The sequence below is a fragment of the Natator depressus genome, chromosome 3 (assembly GCF_965152275.1).
Source record: "Natator depressus isolate rNatDep1 chromosome 3, rNatDep2.hap1, whole genome shotgun sequence".
In the NCBI taxonomy this organism is placed as follows: Eukaryota; Metazoa; Chordata; order Testudines; family Cheloniidae; genus Natator; species Natator depressus.
This window is the reverse complement of record NC_134236.1, coordinates 22787155-22805125: the sequence shown is the minus strand read 5'-3', so window position 1 is coordinate 22805125 and position 17971 is coordinate 22787155. Positions and strand designations below refer to the sequence as shown.

The 17971-nt window shown below is 40.1% G+C and overlaps 1 protein-coding gene and 1 long non-coding RNA gene across 2 annotated transcripts in view; both read left to right on the top strand.

Annotated features, from left to right (window-relative positions):
- Window positions 1-351: 351 nt before the first annotated feature.
- LOC141983778 (uncharacterized) overlaps window positions 352-17971 on the top strand; it is a 196628-nt gene continuing 179008 nt past the window's right edge. The window contains exons 1-2 of the long non-coding RNA XR_012638507.1: window positions 352-446; window positions 2645-2757. This is a non-coding gene — a long non-coding RNA (uncharacterized LOC141983778). The remainder of the gene's footprint in view (window positions 447-2644; window positions 2758-17971) is intronic.
- Window positions 9337-16298, top strand: TDRD15 (tudor domain containing 15). Its single transcript, XM_074946793.1, has 2 exons — window positions 9337-9348; window positions 9900-16298. The coding sequence occupies exons 1-2, from the start codon at window positions 9337-9339 to the stop codon at window positions 16296-16298; spliced, it is 6411 nt and encodes a 2136-aa protein (XP_074802894.1).

Below are 17971 nucleotides of genomic sequence, written 5' to 3'. Positions count from 1 at the left end.
ATGGGCTTGCAGAAGCAGGGTGGATTTCCAGGTGGGTTTTCAGAGGTGCTGGATATTGGCCTGACCCCACTCTGGAAACGGGCCTGCGGAAGCAAGCCTGCGGTTCTGGGGGAGCCCCGCCAGCCAGCCAGGCCCAGCCCCATGCTGAAGACCCGTGTGAGTGAATAGAGTGGGAGGCTCAGAGAGTCCATAGCCCAGCATCAGCCCAGCCCCACCGCAGCTAGAGCCAGAGGAACCTTCAAGCGCCCGCTCCCGCCTCACACCGCGCTCGGCCTCAGCCACCCCACGCTGGCGTCAGGGCGGCCCACGGCGCATGCGCCCGGCACTGCGGCGTTCGGCACGGGCAGTCGCGCCGCCATTTTGCCAGCTCTGGGTGGCGCCCGCAGAGCGATCTTTCCCTGCGGCCCCGGCGCCTAGAGCAGGCGTCAGAGCCCGTCCGACCGCGGGTAAGGGAGCAGCCGCCCGGGCGTCCTTCGTGCGGCCGCCGCATCCCTTCCGCAGCCCCAGCCTGGGTCCGCCCGCAGCCCCGTTAGCTCCAGCCCCGCTGAGGCACCTTCCCCCGGCAAAGCCCAGGGCTAGCGCGCGGCTCGGCGGCGGGCAGAACCGCTGAGGCGCCTCGCGCTGCCCCGTCCAGGGAAAGCCCCGTTAACCGCCCGGCGCGCGTGCTGCCTGCCCCCGCCTTCCGTTCCGAGTAGGCCGGGCTGGTCCGCGGCCAGGAAAGATGCAGACACGATCCTTTAAAAGTGTTGATGGGCGAATTTTCTCCCACCGTCTCAAAGGGCAGATGGGTGTTTGGACGCCTGGCTTTGGGCCGGGGCCGGGGGTGCGGTTAGTACCCGGATAGGTCACGGTGCTGTCATTATAACGCACGCACGGCCTTGGAGACTGGTTAAAACCATTTTTTTCCCTCCTAAGGCCTTTTCTGCGTTTGGATCAAGGGGGAGACACTTCTTAACACCGAGGCGCTGTTTTGTTGCCTGTAACTGAAGTTCTGTTTGTTTCTGTCATCAGATTAGACCTGTTTCTAGAGTAAGAGAGTCTTGTTTAGGCAACTCTTTCGTTTTTCAAAGGTTTCTTTCACTTTGTAAAAGAATGTTGCTAGTGATCTTGAATCAGGCCAAACACTAAACAAGAAAGCTTTAAATGTGACAAGTAGTTTGTCATTTCAGGAAATGAATACGTTCCTTGCAGTAATAATTTAAGTAACTAAAAGAGAGGCTGTGATAGTTAATTTTCCCCACAATATGAGAGAGAAAGATAATTCCTGATATCTAGGGTCCTACCAAATTCATGGTCCATTTTGGTCAATTTCATGGGCACTGTCATGACAATTTCATGATAATCCATTTATCATACGCCCATAGATGTTGTTAGAGGGCTCTCCCTTTACACTCTCTCCCCTCGTTCTTGTCATGCAGACAGAAAGCAGAAGATCAGAAGTCTGAAGTGCAGGCAATACAATGTTTATTGGGGTTAGTTTCCAGGAAGCATATCCATAACTTTACATGCCGGCAGAGTCTGTTTCCCAGTGTTCCTTTCCCAGTGTTCCGTTCCCAGTTCTTGACGCCTCAGAACATTTACCCCATGTCCCCCTGCGCAGAGCCTTGCCTGTGTCCCCATTTCCATCTCCTCTTTCTTAGCAGGCCCAAATATACCTACAGTGCATGCCTACAGTCCCACCCCTTACAATTTATGGTCATGTGCCATTTTGGGGGGTATGGGTATGGGGTCTTCGTCCCACCTCTTTTATATCCCATGCGAAGGGTAAGGAGAGAGGTTGTGCTGTGGTCGAGGCCAGGCCTTTCTTTGGCTTTTAGTGTTTCTTATGCCTCCCCCCACAACCCCCTTTACCCCTCCTAACTGGTTGCTTGACCTTGGCTTGAGGAAAGAGTCAGGCAACCTTCCATTGTATGCTCATAGAGTACACTCCCACCACAGCCTGTAACACTTTAGTTCCATCTCTTTTCAACCCATCTGCTTGTGGGCAGACATGACATATAGTGTCTTTGTCCTTTATTTACACATATTAGTATAAGATATAAGAGTATCAAAAAGTCAAACTCAAAATTCTGCCTCAGGCTGACAAACAAGCCAATATACTAACAGAAATAAAGACATTTCTCTCTTTTAACATAGTAGATACTAGGGATGTAAACATTGTTTAAAAAGTTAACCAGTTAATTAAAGTTATATTGTTTAACTGATGAAAGGGAGAGGTGCTGGGGCTGGGGTTGCTCTGGCCGTGGGGCTGGGGCTGCTGCTGAGGTCGGCCGGTGCGCCCCGGGGCGGCTGCTGCTTCGGTTGGTCTGCGTGGCCTGGGGCAGCTGCTGCTCTGGCCGGGATTGTCCGGCAGGGCTGGGGCTGCTCCTACCAGCTCGGGGCTGGGGATTAACGGTTATGTTGGGTTAACCGGTAAGACTAAGGGTTACCGCTTCACCAGTTTACCATTTACTATTTTACATCTCTAGTATATACTTGATTATGAGGTATTACTAAATTGGTTAGGCTTTCTTTGTGTATTGATCATGTTAAAAAAAAAACCTGAAATACAGTTAATATAGAGTTAATCATGTCCCCCACAGATTTTTTTTCTCTGCGGAAAATAATTCTTCCAGGTGCTGTAATTACATCTTTTGCCCACCAGGAGCTACTGTGGTACCACATCAGAGGGCAGCCTGCTCACTGGATGGAGCAACCTGCTGCGGATAGGGAGGAGGAAAGGCTTTGTTCCTCACAGCACCCTGCCTGCGGGGCTAGGTAAGGAGAACCGGGATGGGGTGGGGGGAGGACATGGACAGAACAGGGCACTTGAGGCTGCTGGGGGGTCACGTAGGCTGGAGTTCAGAAGGGCTAGTGGGGGGACAGACTGGGGTGAGGGCACAGGAGCTAGTGGCTAGCTAGGGCCAGGGGCTAAATGGAAGTGGAGGTGCAGGGCCACATGGGGATGGGGGGTGGAAGGTTGGCTGAGTGGGGGTGCAGGGACATTTGGAGACAGGGGAGAAGGGGTGGCTGATTGGGGATGCAGGGCCTCAGGGAAAAGGGGAGTGCAGGGACATATGGAGACAGGGGAATATGTGCCTGGCTGAATGGGAGAGGCTATGGGTCAGCCAGGTCTGCGTGGGAGCGGCTCCCCAACTACCTAACAGTTGCCCCCCAAAAAAACCTGTTCCATACTTCTCCCACCCACACTCAGCAACCCTTCAGGTTCACTCCCAGGCTCCTTCCCAGCAATTACGCCCCCCCCCCCTCAGCTCCTCTGTTACCCCTGACTACCCCAAGCCTTTGCACTGATTTGGGGGGATGTGGGAAATAAGTTTCTGTGTTGTGTTTTAAATGAATTATTACTCAAAGTATTAATACGCCTAGCAAGGAATCTATTTGTCAAAAAACATTTCCTGAATCTTTTTTGTTTGTATTGCTAGAGATATACTTGCTCACAAGTATTTTGAAATAATTGAAACTGTCATGATTCTATTACGTAATTTTGACAAATAAAATACGCAGAATTTTGCAGAATTTTAAAATATTGTGCACAATATTTTTAATTTTTTGGTGCAGAATTACCCCAGGAGTAAGAGTTCTGGTATAAAGTTGTCATTGTTGTGGCAGAAGGGACTGGAAAATGGCATAACAGTTTTCATTCTGTCCCTGGATTTCAGTTGCTCCTTAGTTTTATGCAGCTTTCACTCTAACGCTTGTCTCATCCCTTGCAGACAGCTGTGGAGTTGCTGAAGTGCATAGGAGAGGGGCTTCTGCATGCGCATTTTGGGTGATCTATAAATATAGGCCAGAGTGCATGTACTGGTGAGTTAAGAGTACACAAAATTATTGTTTTTTATAAGGAGTGAAAAGGCTTTTGTTTTATTAGTCTATTTTTAGTTTTGCCAGCATTGGAGGTAACAGCATGGCAACACCTCTTCAAATTTAGCATGGCTATGCATGACTTCTAGAGCATTGGTTTTCAAACTGTGGGATATTCCTGCTGTGACATGGTGAGGTAATCAAAGAGAGGAATAAGAATTCTCTCTCATTAGCTGAATCTCCTGCTCCAATTGTCAGGCTGGAAGAACAAGGAGGAGGGAGAAGGTGTGGCCTCTTCCTTTGCAGGAGGTGGGAGATGGGGGAAGAGGCATTCCAGCTTGCTTGCATCTCCAGAGGCTGATATCCATGCACCCTTGTGGGAGGTAGTTCCTTTCTGCCCATTCAGGCTCTTTTGCCTGCATGCTGTGGATCACGCCCAGGTTGGAGGAGCCTGTGGCCTGTGAGTGATGGGAGCGGGAGGTCCCAGAGTCAGGGATATGAGGAAAGAGGTGCAGCTGAGCTGTTGTGTTCTGCTGGGGTCATCTGCCCAGAACATATCACAGTCAGGGGATGTTCACAGGCTGAACAGTGGGGCATCCTAGTTGGGATGTACTCTTGGACACCAGACTTCTGTGGAAATACTGTTTTTCAGAAACGGGTGCACAGCAAAAAAAAAAAAAAAAAGTTTGGAACCTGTGCTCTAGAGTCCATATATTCTGATATTTCAGTTGGCAAGAAAGGGTTGCCACACAAAATACTTTGCTTCCTCCCTCTGGAGACTGAGTGCGTTGCCTCCATACTCGCCCACCCTGCTGCCCTCAGGGGCTGAGTTCTCTCTTGTATTCTTTATGCTGTTTCTGGACCATGGAGACAGCCAACTCAACCTTTTGTTAAGTCTTCTGCTCTGTTTGTCTTGTCCCTGCATCTTTCCTCATCTGGCTTCTTTTTTTTCCTCTCTTTCACTGAACCCTTCTGTTGCTTATTTCTCATACTTCCCACCTTGTTCCTGAATATTTCTATTCCTTGCAGCAGTCAACTCTCACAATGTCAATAAGGATAATAACCTGTATAGGTAGTAGTACAGGTTGTCATCCTTTATAAGATTCTCCTGCAGAGGTAATTTGATAGTGCAAAAGGGAATGCGAGAATGGACTTTGTTCCCAAAAAGTGGGGGGGGAGAAGGGAGAAAAAGAAGCCATATCTACATCCAAGCTCTTCTCTGTTTTCCTACAGTTTCCTCTGTAACTTTTTCAGCTGTTGATGTCAGTGAAAGATGAGATCATACAGAACTTTGCAGAATTGGGTCCTTTATTAATATTTCAATAAGTTGGAAAAGTGACTACTAATTGGATAACTAGCCAATTAATGTCCTATTAAGTTGAATAGACGCATGTCCAGACCTTTGTGTTGTAGGCCGTTTGCTGATTGAGGAAGACACAACTGCAATAGTTGACATTCACAAGGTTATTCAGGAAGGAATGCAGAGATGAAATCTAGACACCATTAATGACTGCTTCTGAGAGCAGTTAATCCTGGAACCCACAAATGGAGAGGCAGTTCTTCATTTAGTTCTAAGTGGAGCACAGGATCTGGTCCAAGAGGTGAATGTAACTGAACTGCTCAGTAATAGTGACTATAATGTAGTTATATTTAACATACTTGCAGGGAGAAAAATAACAAAGAAACCCATCACAGTAGCATTTAACTTCAAAAGGGAGCACTACACAAAATCGAGGAAGCTAGTTAAATGGAAATTAAAAGGAACAGTCATCAGAATTACATGCTTGCAAGCGGCATGGAAACATTAATAAAACCCACCATAATAGAGACTCATACTAATTATATACCCCAAATAATAATTAATTAATTAATAAAAAACACAGTAAGAGGACCAAAATAATGCTACCATAGCTAAACAACAGAGTAAAAGAGCCGTTTAGAGACAAAAAGATATCCTTTACCATTGGAAGTCAAATCCTACTGAGGAAAATAGAAAGGAACACTCTGGCAAGTCAAGTGTAAAAATGCAGTTAGGCAGGCCAAAAGGTGCACAAACTAACAGCAAATTTTTTAAAGTACTTTGGAAGCAGGAAGCCTGCCAAACAATCAATAGGGCCACTGGGCAATCAGGGTGCTAAAGTAGCACTCAAGGAAGACAAGCCTATTTGCACAGAAGGTAAATGAATTCTTTGTATTAATCTTCACTGTAGAGGATGTGAGAGAGATTCCCACACCAGAGCCATTCTTTTTAGGTGATAAATCTGAGGAACTGTCCCATATTGAGGTATTGACTAGAGGAGATTTTGGAACAAATAGATACATTAAGCAGTAATAAGTCACCTGGACCAGATGCTATTCTCCCAAGAGGTCTGAAGTAACTCAGATGTGAAATTGCAGAACTACTAACTGACATATAACCTATCACTTAAATCAGTCTTTCTACTAGATGGCTGGAAAATAGCTAATGTAATGTTGATTTTTTTTTTTAAAAAAAAAAAGCTTCCACAAGTGATCCTGTTAATTACAGGCCAATAAGCCTAAATTTAGTACCAGACAAATTAGCTGAAACTACAGTAAAGAATAGAATTACCAGACATATAGATGAACATGATATGTTGGGAAAGAGTCAATATAGCTTTTGTAAAAGGAACTCATGCTTCACCAATCTTTTGAAATTTTTTGAGGGGGTCAGCAAGTATGTGGACAAGGATGATCCAGTGGACATAGTGTGCTTGGACTTTTAGAAAGTCTTTGACAATATCCCTCACAAACGGCTCATAAGCAAAGTAAGCAGTCATGGGATGAGAGGGAAGGGCCTCTTGTGGATCAGTAACTGGTTAAAGGCTAGGAAACAAAAGGTAGGAAATAAATAGTCAGTTTTCACAGTGGAGAGAGGTAAATAGGGCAGTCTCCCAAGAATCTGTACTGGGTCCAGTGCTGTTCAAAATACTCATAAATGAACTGGAAAAAGGGGTAAATAGTAAGGTGGCAAAGTTTGCAAATGATACAGAATTACTCAAAAAGAACAGGAGTGCTTTTGGCACCTTAGAGACTAACAAATTTATTAGAGCATAAGCTTTCATGGGCTACAGCCCACTTCATCGGATGCATAGAATGGAACATATAGTAAGACGATATATATATACATACAGAGAAGGTGGAAGTTGCCATACAAACTGTAAGAGGCAAATTAATTAAGATGAGCTATTATCAGCAGGAGAAAAAAACTTTTGTAGTGATAATCAAGATGGCCCATTTAGACAGTTGACAAGAAGGTGTGAGGATACTTAACTTAGAGAAATAGATTCAATATGTGTAGTGACCCAGCCACTCCCAGTCTCTATTCAAACCCAAGTTAATGGTATCCAGTTTGCATATTAATTCAAGCTCAGCAGTTTCTTGTTGGAGTCTGTTTCTGAAGCTTTTCTGTTGCAAAATTGCCACCCTTAAATCTTTTACTGAGTGGCCAGAGAGGTTGAAGTGTTCCTGATGTACATTGGCCAAACCGGACAGTCTCTATGCAAACGAATAAATGGACACAAATCTGACATCAGGAATCATAACATTCAAAAACCGGTAGGAGAACACTTCAACCTCTCTGGCCACTCAGTAAAAGATTTAAGGGTGGCAGTTTTGCAACAGAAAAGCTTCAAAAACAGACTCCAATGAGAAACTGCTGAGCTTGAATTAATATGTAACCTAGATACCATCAGCTTGGCTTTGAATAGAGACTGGGAGTTGCTAGGTCACTCCATTTATTGAATCTATTTCCCTATGTTAAGTATCCTCCTCACACCTTCTTGTCAACTGTCTAAATGGGCCATCTTGATTATCACTGCAAAAGTTTTTTTCTCCTGCTGATAATAGCTCATTTTAATTAATTTGCCTCTTACAGTTTGTATGACAACTTCCACCTTCTGTGTGTGTGTGTGTGTGTGTGCATATATATATATCTTCTTACTATATGTTACATTCTACGCATCCAGTGAAGTGGGCTGTAGCCCATGGAAGCTTATGCTCTAATAAATTTGTTAGTCTCTAAGGTGCCACAAGTACTCCTGTTCTTTTTGCGGATACAGACTAACACGGCTGCTACTCTGAAAATTACTCAAGATAGTTAAGATAAAAGCTTACTGTGAAGGGATCTTACAAAACTGTGTGAGTGGGCAACAGAATGGCAGATGAAGTTTTGTGTTAATAAATGCAAAGTAATGTACATTGGAAAGCATAATCCCAAGTATACATACAAAATTACATGCTCTAAATTAGCTGTTACCACTCAAGAAAGAGATCTTGGAGTCATTGTGGATAGTTCTCTGAAAACATCTTATCCAAGTGAAGCAGCAGTCAAAAAAGCTAGCAGAACGTTAGGAACTATTAGAGAAGGGATAGCTAAGACAAAAAATATCATAATGCCATTATAAAAATCTATGGTGTACACAATTCACAGTCCACCTGTGGAACTCATTGCCAGGGGATGGTGTGAAAGCCAGAAAAGTATAACTTAGTTCAAAAAAGAATTAGATAAATTCATGGAAGATAAGTCCATTAATGGCTTCAGTCAGGATGGTCTGGGTTGCAACCCAATGCTCAGGTGTCCCTAAACCTCAAAAGCTGGGACTGGATGACAGAGGATTGATCACTCAATAATTGCCCTGTTCTGTTCGTGCCTTCTCAAGTATCTGGCCCTGGTCACTGTCAGCAGACAGGATACTGGACCAGATAAATCACTGGTATGGGCATTCTTGTGTTCTTATGTTCCTTCCTCCATAAGAGCTAGGAATACATATTTCTTTAAAATGTAAAGCTTAGTTTCTGAGAAACTAAGCCTCTGCTTGACAGGGATTGATTCCTACCAGCTTGCTCTAGGACAGTGGGCAAATGTGTTTGACAATCTGACTGTTGTTAATTATTAACTGGATTATCATATTTAGTATATAGGCATGTGTGGTGGTGGTGTGAAACTGCAGGGGTATTATATTGATTCAAAGAATGAGAAGTCAGATCAGTTGCAATAAATTTGAATAAAGCTCTAGTCAATCTGAACCTTGGAGACTTGGTTAAATGTGGGTCAGGGCATTTTGTTTAAAAAGTGATGTGAAAATATTTACTTTTTAAATAAAATCTACTGTTATGTTATGGAATGCTACAAGTAAGTACAGTAAAAGAGGTATTCAGCATATAATTAACATAAAACTTTTTTTTCTTTGGTAGAACTGTGACTTCCAATTATTTCTCCAAAAAGACATGGGAAGTACATTATAAAGAATAACACATCTGCAGCTATACTAAAAGTTGTAATTCCATCAAAAGAGGTAAACACTACTACACAGGACCACAGATTGATCCTCCTGAAGGAGGAGGAGGAAGGAGTTGGGGGAGAGAGATGCGTGTGTCTTGAGGAAATAAAAATCCCTCAAATAAAACTAATAGCAAGAAGTGGAGGAGCATACTTCAGTGTAAATAACAAAAAAGTTGTTAAAACAGAGCACTGAATCTTTGTGATTTGTCTTCTCAACAGAGTCCAACCTTCAGATGAGCTGTCAGGTGTGTGGGGTTCAGCTCCTGAGTCCCACTGTGAAAGCCCTGGAATGTCTGCAGACTATCTGCAGAGTGAAAGGCAGTCCAGTTGTAGAATTAGCAGAGATAACATGAATGACAGAGAAATGTCACTTCCACTTCTTGTTTTGTGGAGAAATACTGAGCCTCCTGTGTTCTTGTTTTGCAGATGTGTCTATTATAAAATGAATAGAGATGAGGGATTTTTGTCTCTTTGAGGATCACTTTGGATTGCTCCATGTAAGGTGATAAAGCCAGTCAGAAAGCACAATAGTAAACCCAGGACACACTGTTTGTCTATGAAGAACACATGCAGACAACATCTGAGGGAGAATTGTGCCAAATGTACCTCGAGAAGTAGAAAAATTAGAATTAAAATCAGTAAACATTTATTTAATGTTTTTATTTATTTTGTGCAAAATGCACTGTTAAAGATATACTGAATACAAATTGCTTTAAGAAATTAAATATGGTTAATGTAAAAAAAGTGAATTGAAATCCGGATGATTATCAAAACTGATCTTATTTTTATTTTGTAGACAATGGATTCTTTGTCTCCATCACCAAAATTTTTAGACATGGATCTGAAGGTAACTCACATAGAGTGCCATCCAAAGGAAGTGCTTGTGACATTTCAGGGGAAATACAAGACAGAATACGACTTTGATTACCACATATTGCAAAAGGAAATACAGCATATATTGAAAGTAAAGGATGGTATTGGCATTGGCGAGTTTTGTTTGGTGGAGGACATAAATGGAGAATGGCACAGAGGAAGAGTGCTGGAAAAAAGAGAAGAAATCTATGAAGTGTTTCTCATAGACATTGGGAAAGTGCTAATAGTTAACAAAATAAATGTTGCTTCTGCATGTGGTGAATTGTTCCAACTGCCTCCAAAGATGGTGTGTGGTGTTTTTGCAAACATACTTCCAGTAGGGAAAAAATGGGGTCCAAAAGCTCTAAATTATTTTTCTTCTCTAGTAGGATTACAGATTAAAGGTCATGTGCAAGCTATTTTACCATACCAATTGTTTCTCCTGGAAGTACCGAAAGTCACTAGCGATGTTCTTGAACTGCAGTTAGGAAAGCTTGTTGATGGAGATTCGTTTCGTCTTATTGTAGAAATGTTAAAGGAATTACCCCAAGAGCTCCTGTGCAAACAAATGCCAGATTTGCTGCAACAGAAATACACAAGGCCAGAGTCATCCTCTTTCAGCAATGCAGAAAATCTACCAGAGTTTCAGCCAATTCTGGATAGATTTCTGCCTTCTTTATCTGTTGGCAGTGTAGAGAAGGTAAAAATAACTGTTGCAATCAGTCCAAGCAAATTTTATTGTCAGATGCTAAAATGGCAGAAAGGGCTAGAAGACTTGACCACAACAATGACTTTGCATTATGAAGCTGTCAGTAGGGAAAATGTTCCATCTTGTGATAGTTTTGGAGCTCTCTGTGCTGCAAAAAGACAAAAAGGACAGTGGCACCGGGGAGTGATACAGCAGCTCCTCTCTGATGACCAAGTAAAGGTCTGGTTCATGGATTTTGGCAACAGTGAAGCTGTGCCTTCCAATCATGTTCTGAAACTTCAACCAGTATTCACTTCCTTACCAATGATTTCATTTCAGTGTGCACTGTCATGTTTCAGTGATCAGAGTGCAGCTGTAAAAAGAAATTCTCAACTGAAAGAATTTAGACAGGCCTTGTTAGGACAGACTGCTGTGTATGCCAGCATTGATTTGTTCAATGCCAATGAATGTTTGTATTATGTTACGTTACATAGTGAAGAATCTGAAGTTAATGCTAAATATCCACCACAGGTGAATGAGGTAGTTCAAGCATGTTCCCTAGTTTCTAGTACAAATATCACTAATATACTTGGAGACGTCAAAGCTTATGAAGAGATCTGTGTTTCAGTTGAGAGTTTGATTGGAAACACAGAGCAAGTGGGAAACTGCTTAATTGAAAAGGACCCTTCTTTATCAATCTATTGCAAAACAGTAGAAATGAAAATAGATTCTGTTCATGTTGCTTTTGTCGAATACGTGTTGAATCCATCAAACTTCTGGGTTCAAACTAATGACTATAACAATGAGTTTCAGACTTTGATGAAAAATATTGCAGATGTGTATAATAGGTATGGAGTTTATGATAAGATTGTTGAAAACCCAAAGCCTGGGTTACCTTGCTGTGCCCGGTATAGGAAAGATATGGTGTACTATCGGGGACTTATCACTGAAGTGGAAGGTGTAAACATTAATGTTTATTTTTTGGATTTTGGAAATACAGATACCGTACCTGTTCATGATGTGAAAACTTTGCTTCCAGAGTTTTGTAAATTACCGGCACTCGCCATGCATTGTGCACTTGCTCATGCATTTCCCATTGAGGACGTCTGGGTTAAAAAAGAAACTGATTTCTTTAAACAGGTTGTATTTGACAAACAGCTCTTGCTTTATGTCATTGCAAAGCAAAATGACAAGTACATTGTTAATGCCCAATTTATGAATGGCTTGGAACAAATGGATGTTGTCACGCTTATGGTTCAGGCTGGATATGCTGAGTACTGGGAAGTGAAACCGGATTCTCTTTTGAAATTTGTGAAAAATTCTAAATGCCTAAATTCAAAAAACAAAAACAAAAAATATGTAAATACACCAGGTACATATGTCATACCTAAAGGTAAAGTATCAGCAACTAGAAATATCTGTCAAAACAAACAGTTATTAACCAGTTTTTCTGTGGCAAGAGAGTCTCTTGAATCTTTTCCAAGTTGGGAAAGTACTCTTTCCAAAAAGCATTGTATAATATCTGGGAGAAGTGACCCTATCAGCTCTTATAAAGAGTTAATGTTTAAACCAGGAGCAGTTCTTGATGTCATATGCTCTCATATTATTTCTCCATCCCATTTTTTTTGTCAGTTGCAAAGCAAATTACCAGAACTAATGAATTTAATGGAGCAAATTCAGAGTTATTATGAAGTGCATAGCAATCCCTATAAAACTGGACAGATTGCCTGTGTTGCAAAACACTCCAAGGATGGGAAGTGGTACAGAGCATCTTTTCTGAAACAAGTATCCAGAAATGAAGTTGATGTGATATTTGTAGACTATGGTAATCAGGAAAGAGTTTTACTTAAGGATCTTCAAGCTATTCTTCCAGATTTTTTAACTTTGGAAAATCAAGCTTTTACATGTAGTCTTAAGAATATAAATGAACCCCCACAATTTTACCCAATCATTTGGACTAAAGAGGCATGTAAGGATTTTGGAAACTTTGTTTCTGCTTACAGTGGGCTATTGACTTGTGTCATTTATGCTCTAATTTTCATAAGGCCTAATTGCTTGTGTAACTTAGTTGATTTACAGACTCCATTTATTGATGCACAGCAGTTTCTCATAGAGCATGGCCATGGCCAGTCCCAATTTTTTGGATTCACAAAAGCACTTAAACCATCAGTTTTTCTATATAGTTTTTGCTACTCATCTTTTAATATAAAAATTGGAAGTGAAGAGGAGGTATATATAACACATATATATAGCCCTACAAAATTTTATTGCCAGCTTAATCGTAACACTGAAATTGTAGACAAATTAATGAAGAAGATTGCAGAGATTAGTAACATACCAAACAGTTCAGAATATGACCCGAGCAAAATACGATTATGCATAGCCAAATATTTTGAAGACGGTCTCTTTTACAGAGCTTTGGCATCATCCGTGGGATCATCATCCTATTTATTAGCCTATTTTGTGGACTTTGGGAATAAACAGATGGTAGTGAGAGACAAACTAATGCCTATTCCAGATCATGCCACAGATTTACTATTGACACCCATGCAAGCCATTAAATGTTATCTGTCAGATCTTAGGGCGAGAGAAATTCCAGTAGAAGTCAATAGATGGTTTGAGGAGAATTTCATGGGTAAGCCATTGAAGGCAGTAGTAGTATCCAGAGAGTCAGATGGCCAGATTGGATTGGAGCTGTATGATGGACATATCCAGATAAATCACAAAATTCTACAATTATTGTCTGAGAATGGGAAAAAATACACAGAGGAGTTGGAGCATGTGAAAAGTTGGTCAGAGCAGTCTGTCGAAAATAGTAAGGAGGTACACAAAGTAAAACCTGATGAAGATAATAAAACAAAAGATAAAAATATGGAGAGAATTGCCTTGAAAACTGAAATAAAAACTGAAGTACATGATATATCTTCTCAGACTGGTGTTCAAGAGGATTTTGAAAATAAAGAACAAACGGTGCTTGTTCCACAAAAATTGTACAATATGCCCTTTATACTACCAACGTTCCATGGCAATAAAAAGCCAGTTTGTAAAAATGTTGTGAATATATCTTTGGAACACAGAGAGAAAAATGCAGATGGAATATTTACTCCTGAATCTCTACTTTGGTCTGTTTTCAATTTGCAGGAAATACCTGCAAATATTATGACTGAATCTTGCACCAACAAACGAAATTATACAGGACAACAAGAAGGTATGGTAAATAGACCCAAATATATCAATCTTCCTCCACGTAACATTGAGCTGAATTCTCAGTTAGCAGGGTACATTTCTAATATAAATAGCCCATCTAGTTTCTATATTCAGCTTGCAGAGGATGAAAACATAATCATTCAACTTGCAGAAGAACTAAATGAAGGAAAAATAAATGTAGACCATGAAAATTACCTGAATGAACTTGTGGCAGGGGATCTTGTTTTAGCAGAATATGTAATTGATTGTTTCTTATATAGAGCAGTTATTAAAACAGTTAGCTCAGGAAAATCCTATGAGGTAGAATTCATTGACTATGGTAATACAGCAGTTGTGAGTCCATCAAAAATCTACAAAATTCAAGAGAAGTTCTTAACTTTGCCAAGGTTCAGTATCCATTGTTTCCTTAGTAGAGTAAAAAGTACTCTTCCCGATGGAAGCTGGAGCAGCAATGTTATGTTCTACTTTTCCAGAAAAGTAAATAATAAACAAATCACTTGTGTATTTTTGCAACAACATGAACAACAGTGGGAGGTAGATATAATTTGTGATGGAAAGTCTGTGGTTAATGAGTTAATGCAGAGACATGACAGCTCAGAATTACAGAACACACCAATGCTAAATATGGAAACTAATACAGAACAAGACATTCCAGTCACAAATGCAGATCCTGAAGATGAACTAAGGAAGAACTCTAGAGGTCATAATAAATATGAGGCTGTCGAGACTAGAAACACCTCTGAAATTCTCTCTAAAATATCTGACCAAGATCTATATCCTGGACAACTAGAAATGGCAGAAATAATTCATATTTCAAAATGTGGAAATTTCCATGTAAAATTAATGAGAAATGTGCGAACATTTTCGGATTTAAATGTAATGGTTGCCAAAGAAGCAAAGAGAAACCGTTTGATTGCAGTAGAAAATATTCAAGAAGGATTGGAATGCTTGACAAAATCTAAAAACACCTTGAAGTGGTACCGATCAGAAGTGATGAAGCTTGTTAGTGAGGAGAAAATGTTAGTTTTCTTCATGGATCGTGGTAGACATGAAATGGTATCCTTGCGTAATACAAAAGTACTTAGTAATGAGATCAAGTGTATTCCTAAACAAGCCATATCATGTAAATGGATTTGGATTGAAAATTCAGGTAAAATGTCATGTGACTGTGTGGTAAATAAAATTGCACATCGTGAAATAAAGCTTCTGTTTTTGAGATACTTGGAATCTTCTTGTATATGGGAAGTAGATATCTTAGTAGATGGGATTCTACTTTTGGAATATTTGAATCAGATCTCTGGGCAAGGCAAGATCAGCAAACCTAATTGTACAGAAAGTGCAAATAATGTGGCTTCTAAGACATCTGTACTCTCTTTTAGAATAAATTCAGTTACATGGGCGCTACTCCAAAGTGGTAATCAATACCCTGGATTTGCAACTACAGTTACTGATCCTTCAAACTTCTGCATTCAATTAGAAGACTTATTTGACACTATGAAAACCTTGTTTATGCTACTTTCTGATCTTCCAGGCAATTTGCCAACTTTGCCACGGGACCTTGTGACTCCTGGTGCAAGTTGTTTGATCAAGTTTGGGTTGGAAGCACAGTGGAACAGGGTAGAAGTTTCAGAAGTTTCAAATCAGTCTGTTGTTCTTATGTTTATTGATTATGGCTTTTCTGCATATATTCCCTACTCAGATATCGATAAACTGAAAGTTGTTCCAGAACAACTTATTTGTTTACCACGGTTATCTTATTCTTGCTCCTTATCTGGTGTGATTCCTGCTAAAGGGGAACACTGGAGTGATGAAGCTAAGCTCTTGTTTCAGGAATTGCTATGTAAACAAGGCCTGATTTTCCAGTTTAAGCACTATGGTTCTGGAATGAAACTAGAGGTAGATGTTTTTTGTGAGCAGAGTAATCTAGCAGATACCTTGGTTGCAGCCGGTCATGCTGTCTACTGTAAAAGTACATGCTGCCTTGTTGGAATTGACCATACAAAACCAACTGAACCATGTTCACAACTTCAAGGTGAAGCACAACAATCATATTTTCTGCAGATTTCTGAACCAAAACATAGCTATACTGAAAGCAGTTTTTTGCCAGGTGAAAAACAGAATGCACAGCAGCAAACACCAGATCTGCAACATAGAAATGCCTGTGGTACACTTTCAAGAATTAAATCTACCATTAAACCACATTCTAGAAAACGACCCAGGAAGAAACCAAGTTCATATAGTAATGGCAAAAATATTGCAAAAGATGAACTTAAGTGTGACAAAAAATTATTTATGCAATTTTTGGATGATAAGAAATGTAACAACATTTCAACAGAAAGTCTTGCTGAAAATCTGTCTCCAGAAGCAATGAATGAGACATGTGACTTTGCTGACATGAACACCAGAATGAGGGAAATGAAGATTAGTGAAGAGGTGGCATCAAAATAATATTTGAATAGTAAGTAAGCTTCAGTGTTAAAAGTACTTTTTTCAGGACAGTAGTATAGATTGAACTTTTACCTCAGCTCTGTAATATATGTTTGCAAGAGTTACGTTTATTTACATTATAAAGCTTTTAGGCCTCATTCTGATTTCAAATAGGTTTTACTTCCCTTTGATTCCAATGCAAATTGTGGCCTTTATTTCTGTTTTTATATATCCAGGAAGGCTTATTACAAAAAGACATGACACCAAAGTATTTTTGTAATGAAGGAAAGGAACCTAATTTTAGTGCCTAGCACCTTATTTCTAGAAAAAGGATCAGTAAATATGGGCCTGAACCAACACATTAAATTCAATGGAAAGACGTCCATTGACTTCTCCTGGCCTGGGATAAGGTCTTCAGAACTAGATGGTGCCATTTAGGGAGAAGCTTGAGTTGGGGGCAGAATGGATTTACACCATGCTATGGGGTTCTGCCTACTCAAAGTAGGGACCAGAATTTTGCCTGGCCCTTATGCCTGGGGATGTGGGCGTGGGGTGGAAAATCCCATACTCCCTCTTCTCTACACACTGCGTGTACACAAGGGCAGATGGAATCTAGCCCTATTGCTATCTTTGATATATTGGAATGGGTATTAGAAGGTTTAGATTTTTTCTTCCATGGGGGAAATGGGACAGTTTCAGAAAATGATTGTTTTGTAATATCAGTTCTCATGTAAGGATGCTAAAATCTCTTTACAAATGGACATTTCCAGTAATATAACTATATAAAAATATGTTGTTGTTTTTCTTTGTTTTGAGATTTTTTAACACCTCATAACTCCAGAGTGGTTTCAGAGACTTTGCTCAAACTTTCCTAAAGAATTTACATTTGGACAGAGACCTAGCATGAAGAACTTTAGGCCAAAAGTATAAATCTTCTTACTGTTATGAGTGTGTGAAAATGGTAGATTAGAATGGAAAATGTTTTTCATCTTTAATAGACATTTCAAATAGTGCAGCTACTGTATTATACACACATAAGATTTAAGAAATGTATATTAAATATGGACTGGGTATTATGGGATGTACATAACTTTCCCCCCAATAATATAAATACTGAAATTATAGATTTTCTAGATACAGAAGGATTGAATGATGTCGTGCCACCTGGGGAAAATAAAGGATATGAAAGCTTCTCATTACATCTAGAATTTAACTTCTCTTGTTGCCATTGGTAAACTATTCAAAATAGGTGTAAAATACTTTTAAAATGCTAAAATCCGTTTCAGTACTCAGATTAAACTACAGTATTCTATTCATATCAAAACAAAAACATAAAGTTGAAATTCATCATTGTTAATTTGTGCGTAGCATGATGAAATACCAATAGTGTTGCATTGGAACTGATAAGACATTTTGCATCTGCTTGTGAATATCTTAAAAATCATTTTCCTTATAGTTAAAGTAACTTATATTTTATCATTCCTTTATATTCATAGGTAATTTTGAATTATGTGCATTTGTTTGCAAAGTTAGAGAGATAAGGACATTTTTATTTTTATCTGTTAACATAATAACCTAATGGAACTTCTTGTAGGCTGCTTTCCAGCAAGTCCTTTGTCTTTTGCTTTGGTATACTATTAACTTTTACAATCCAAAGCTTAAGGGGCAGATTATGAAAAAGTTGTACCATATTT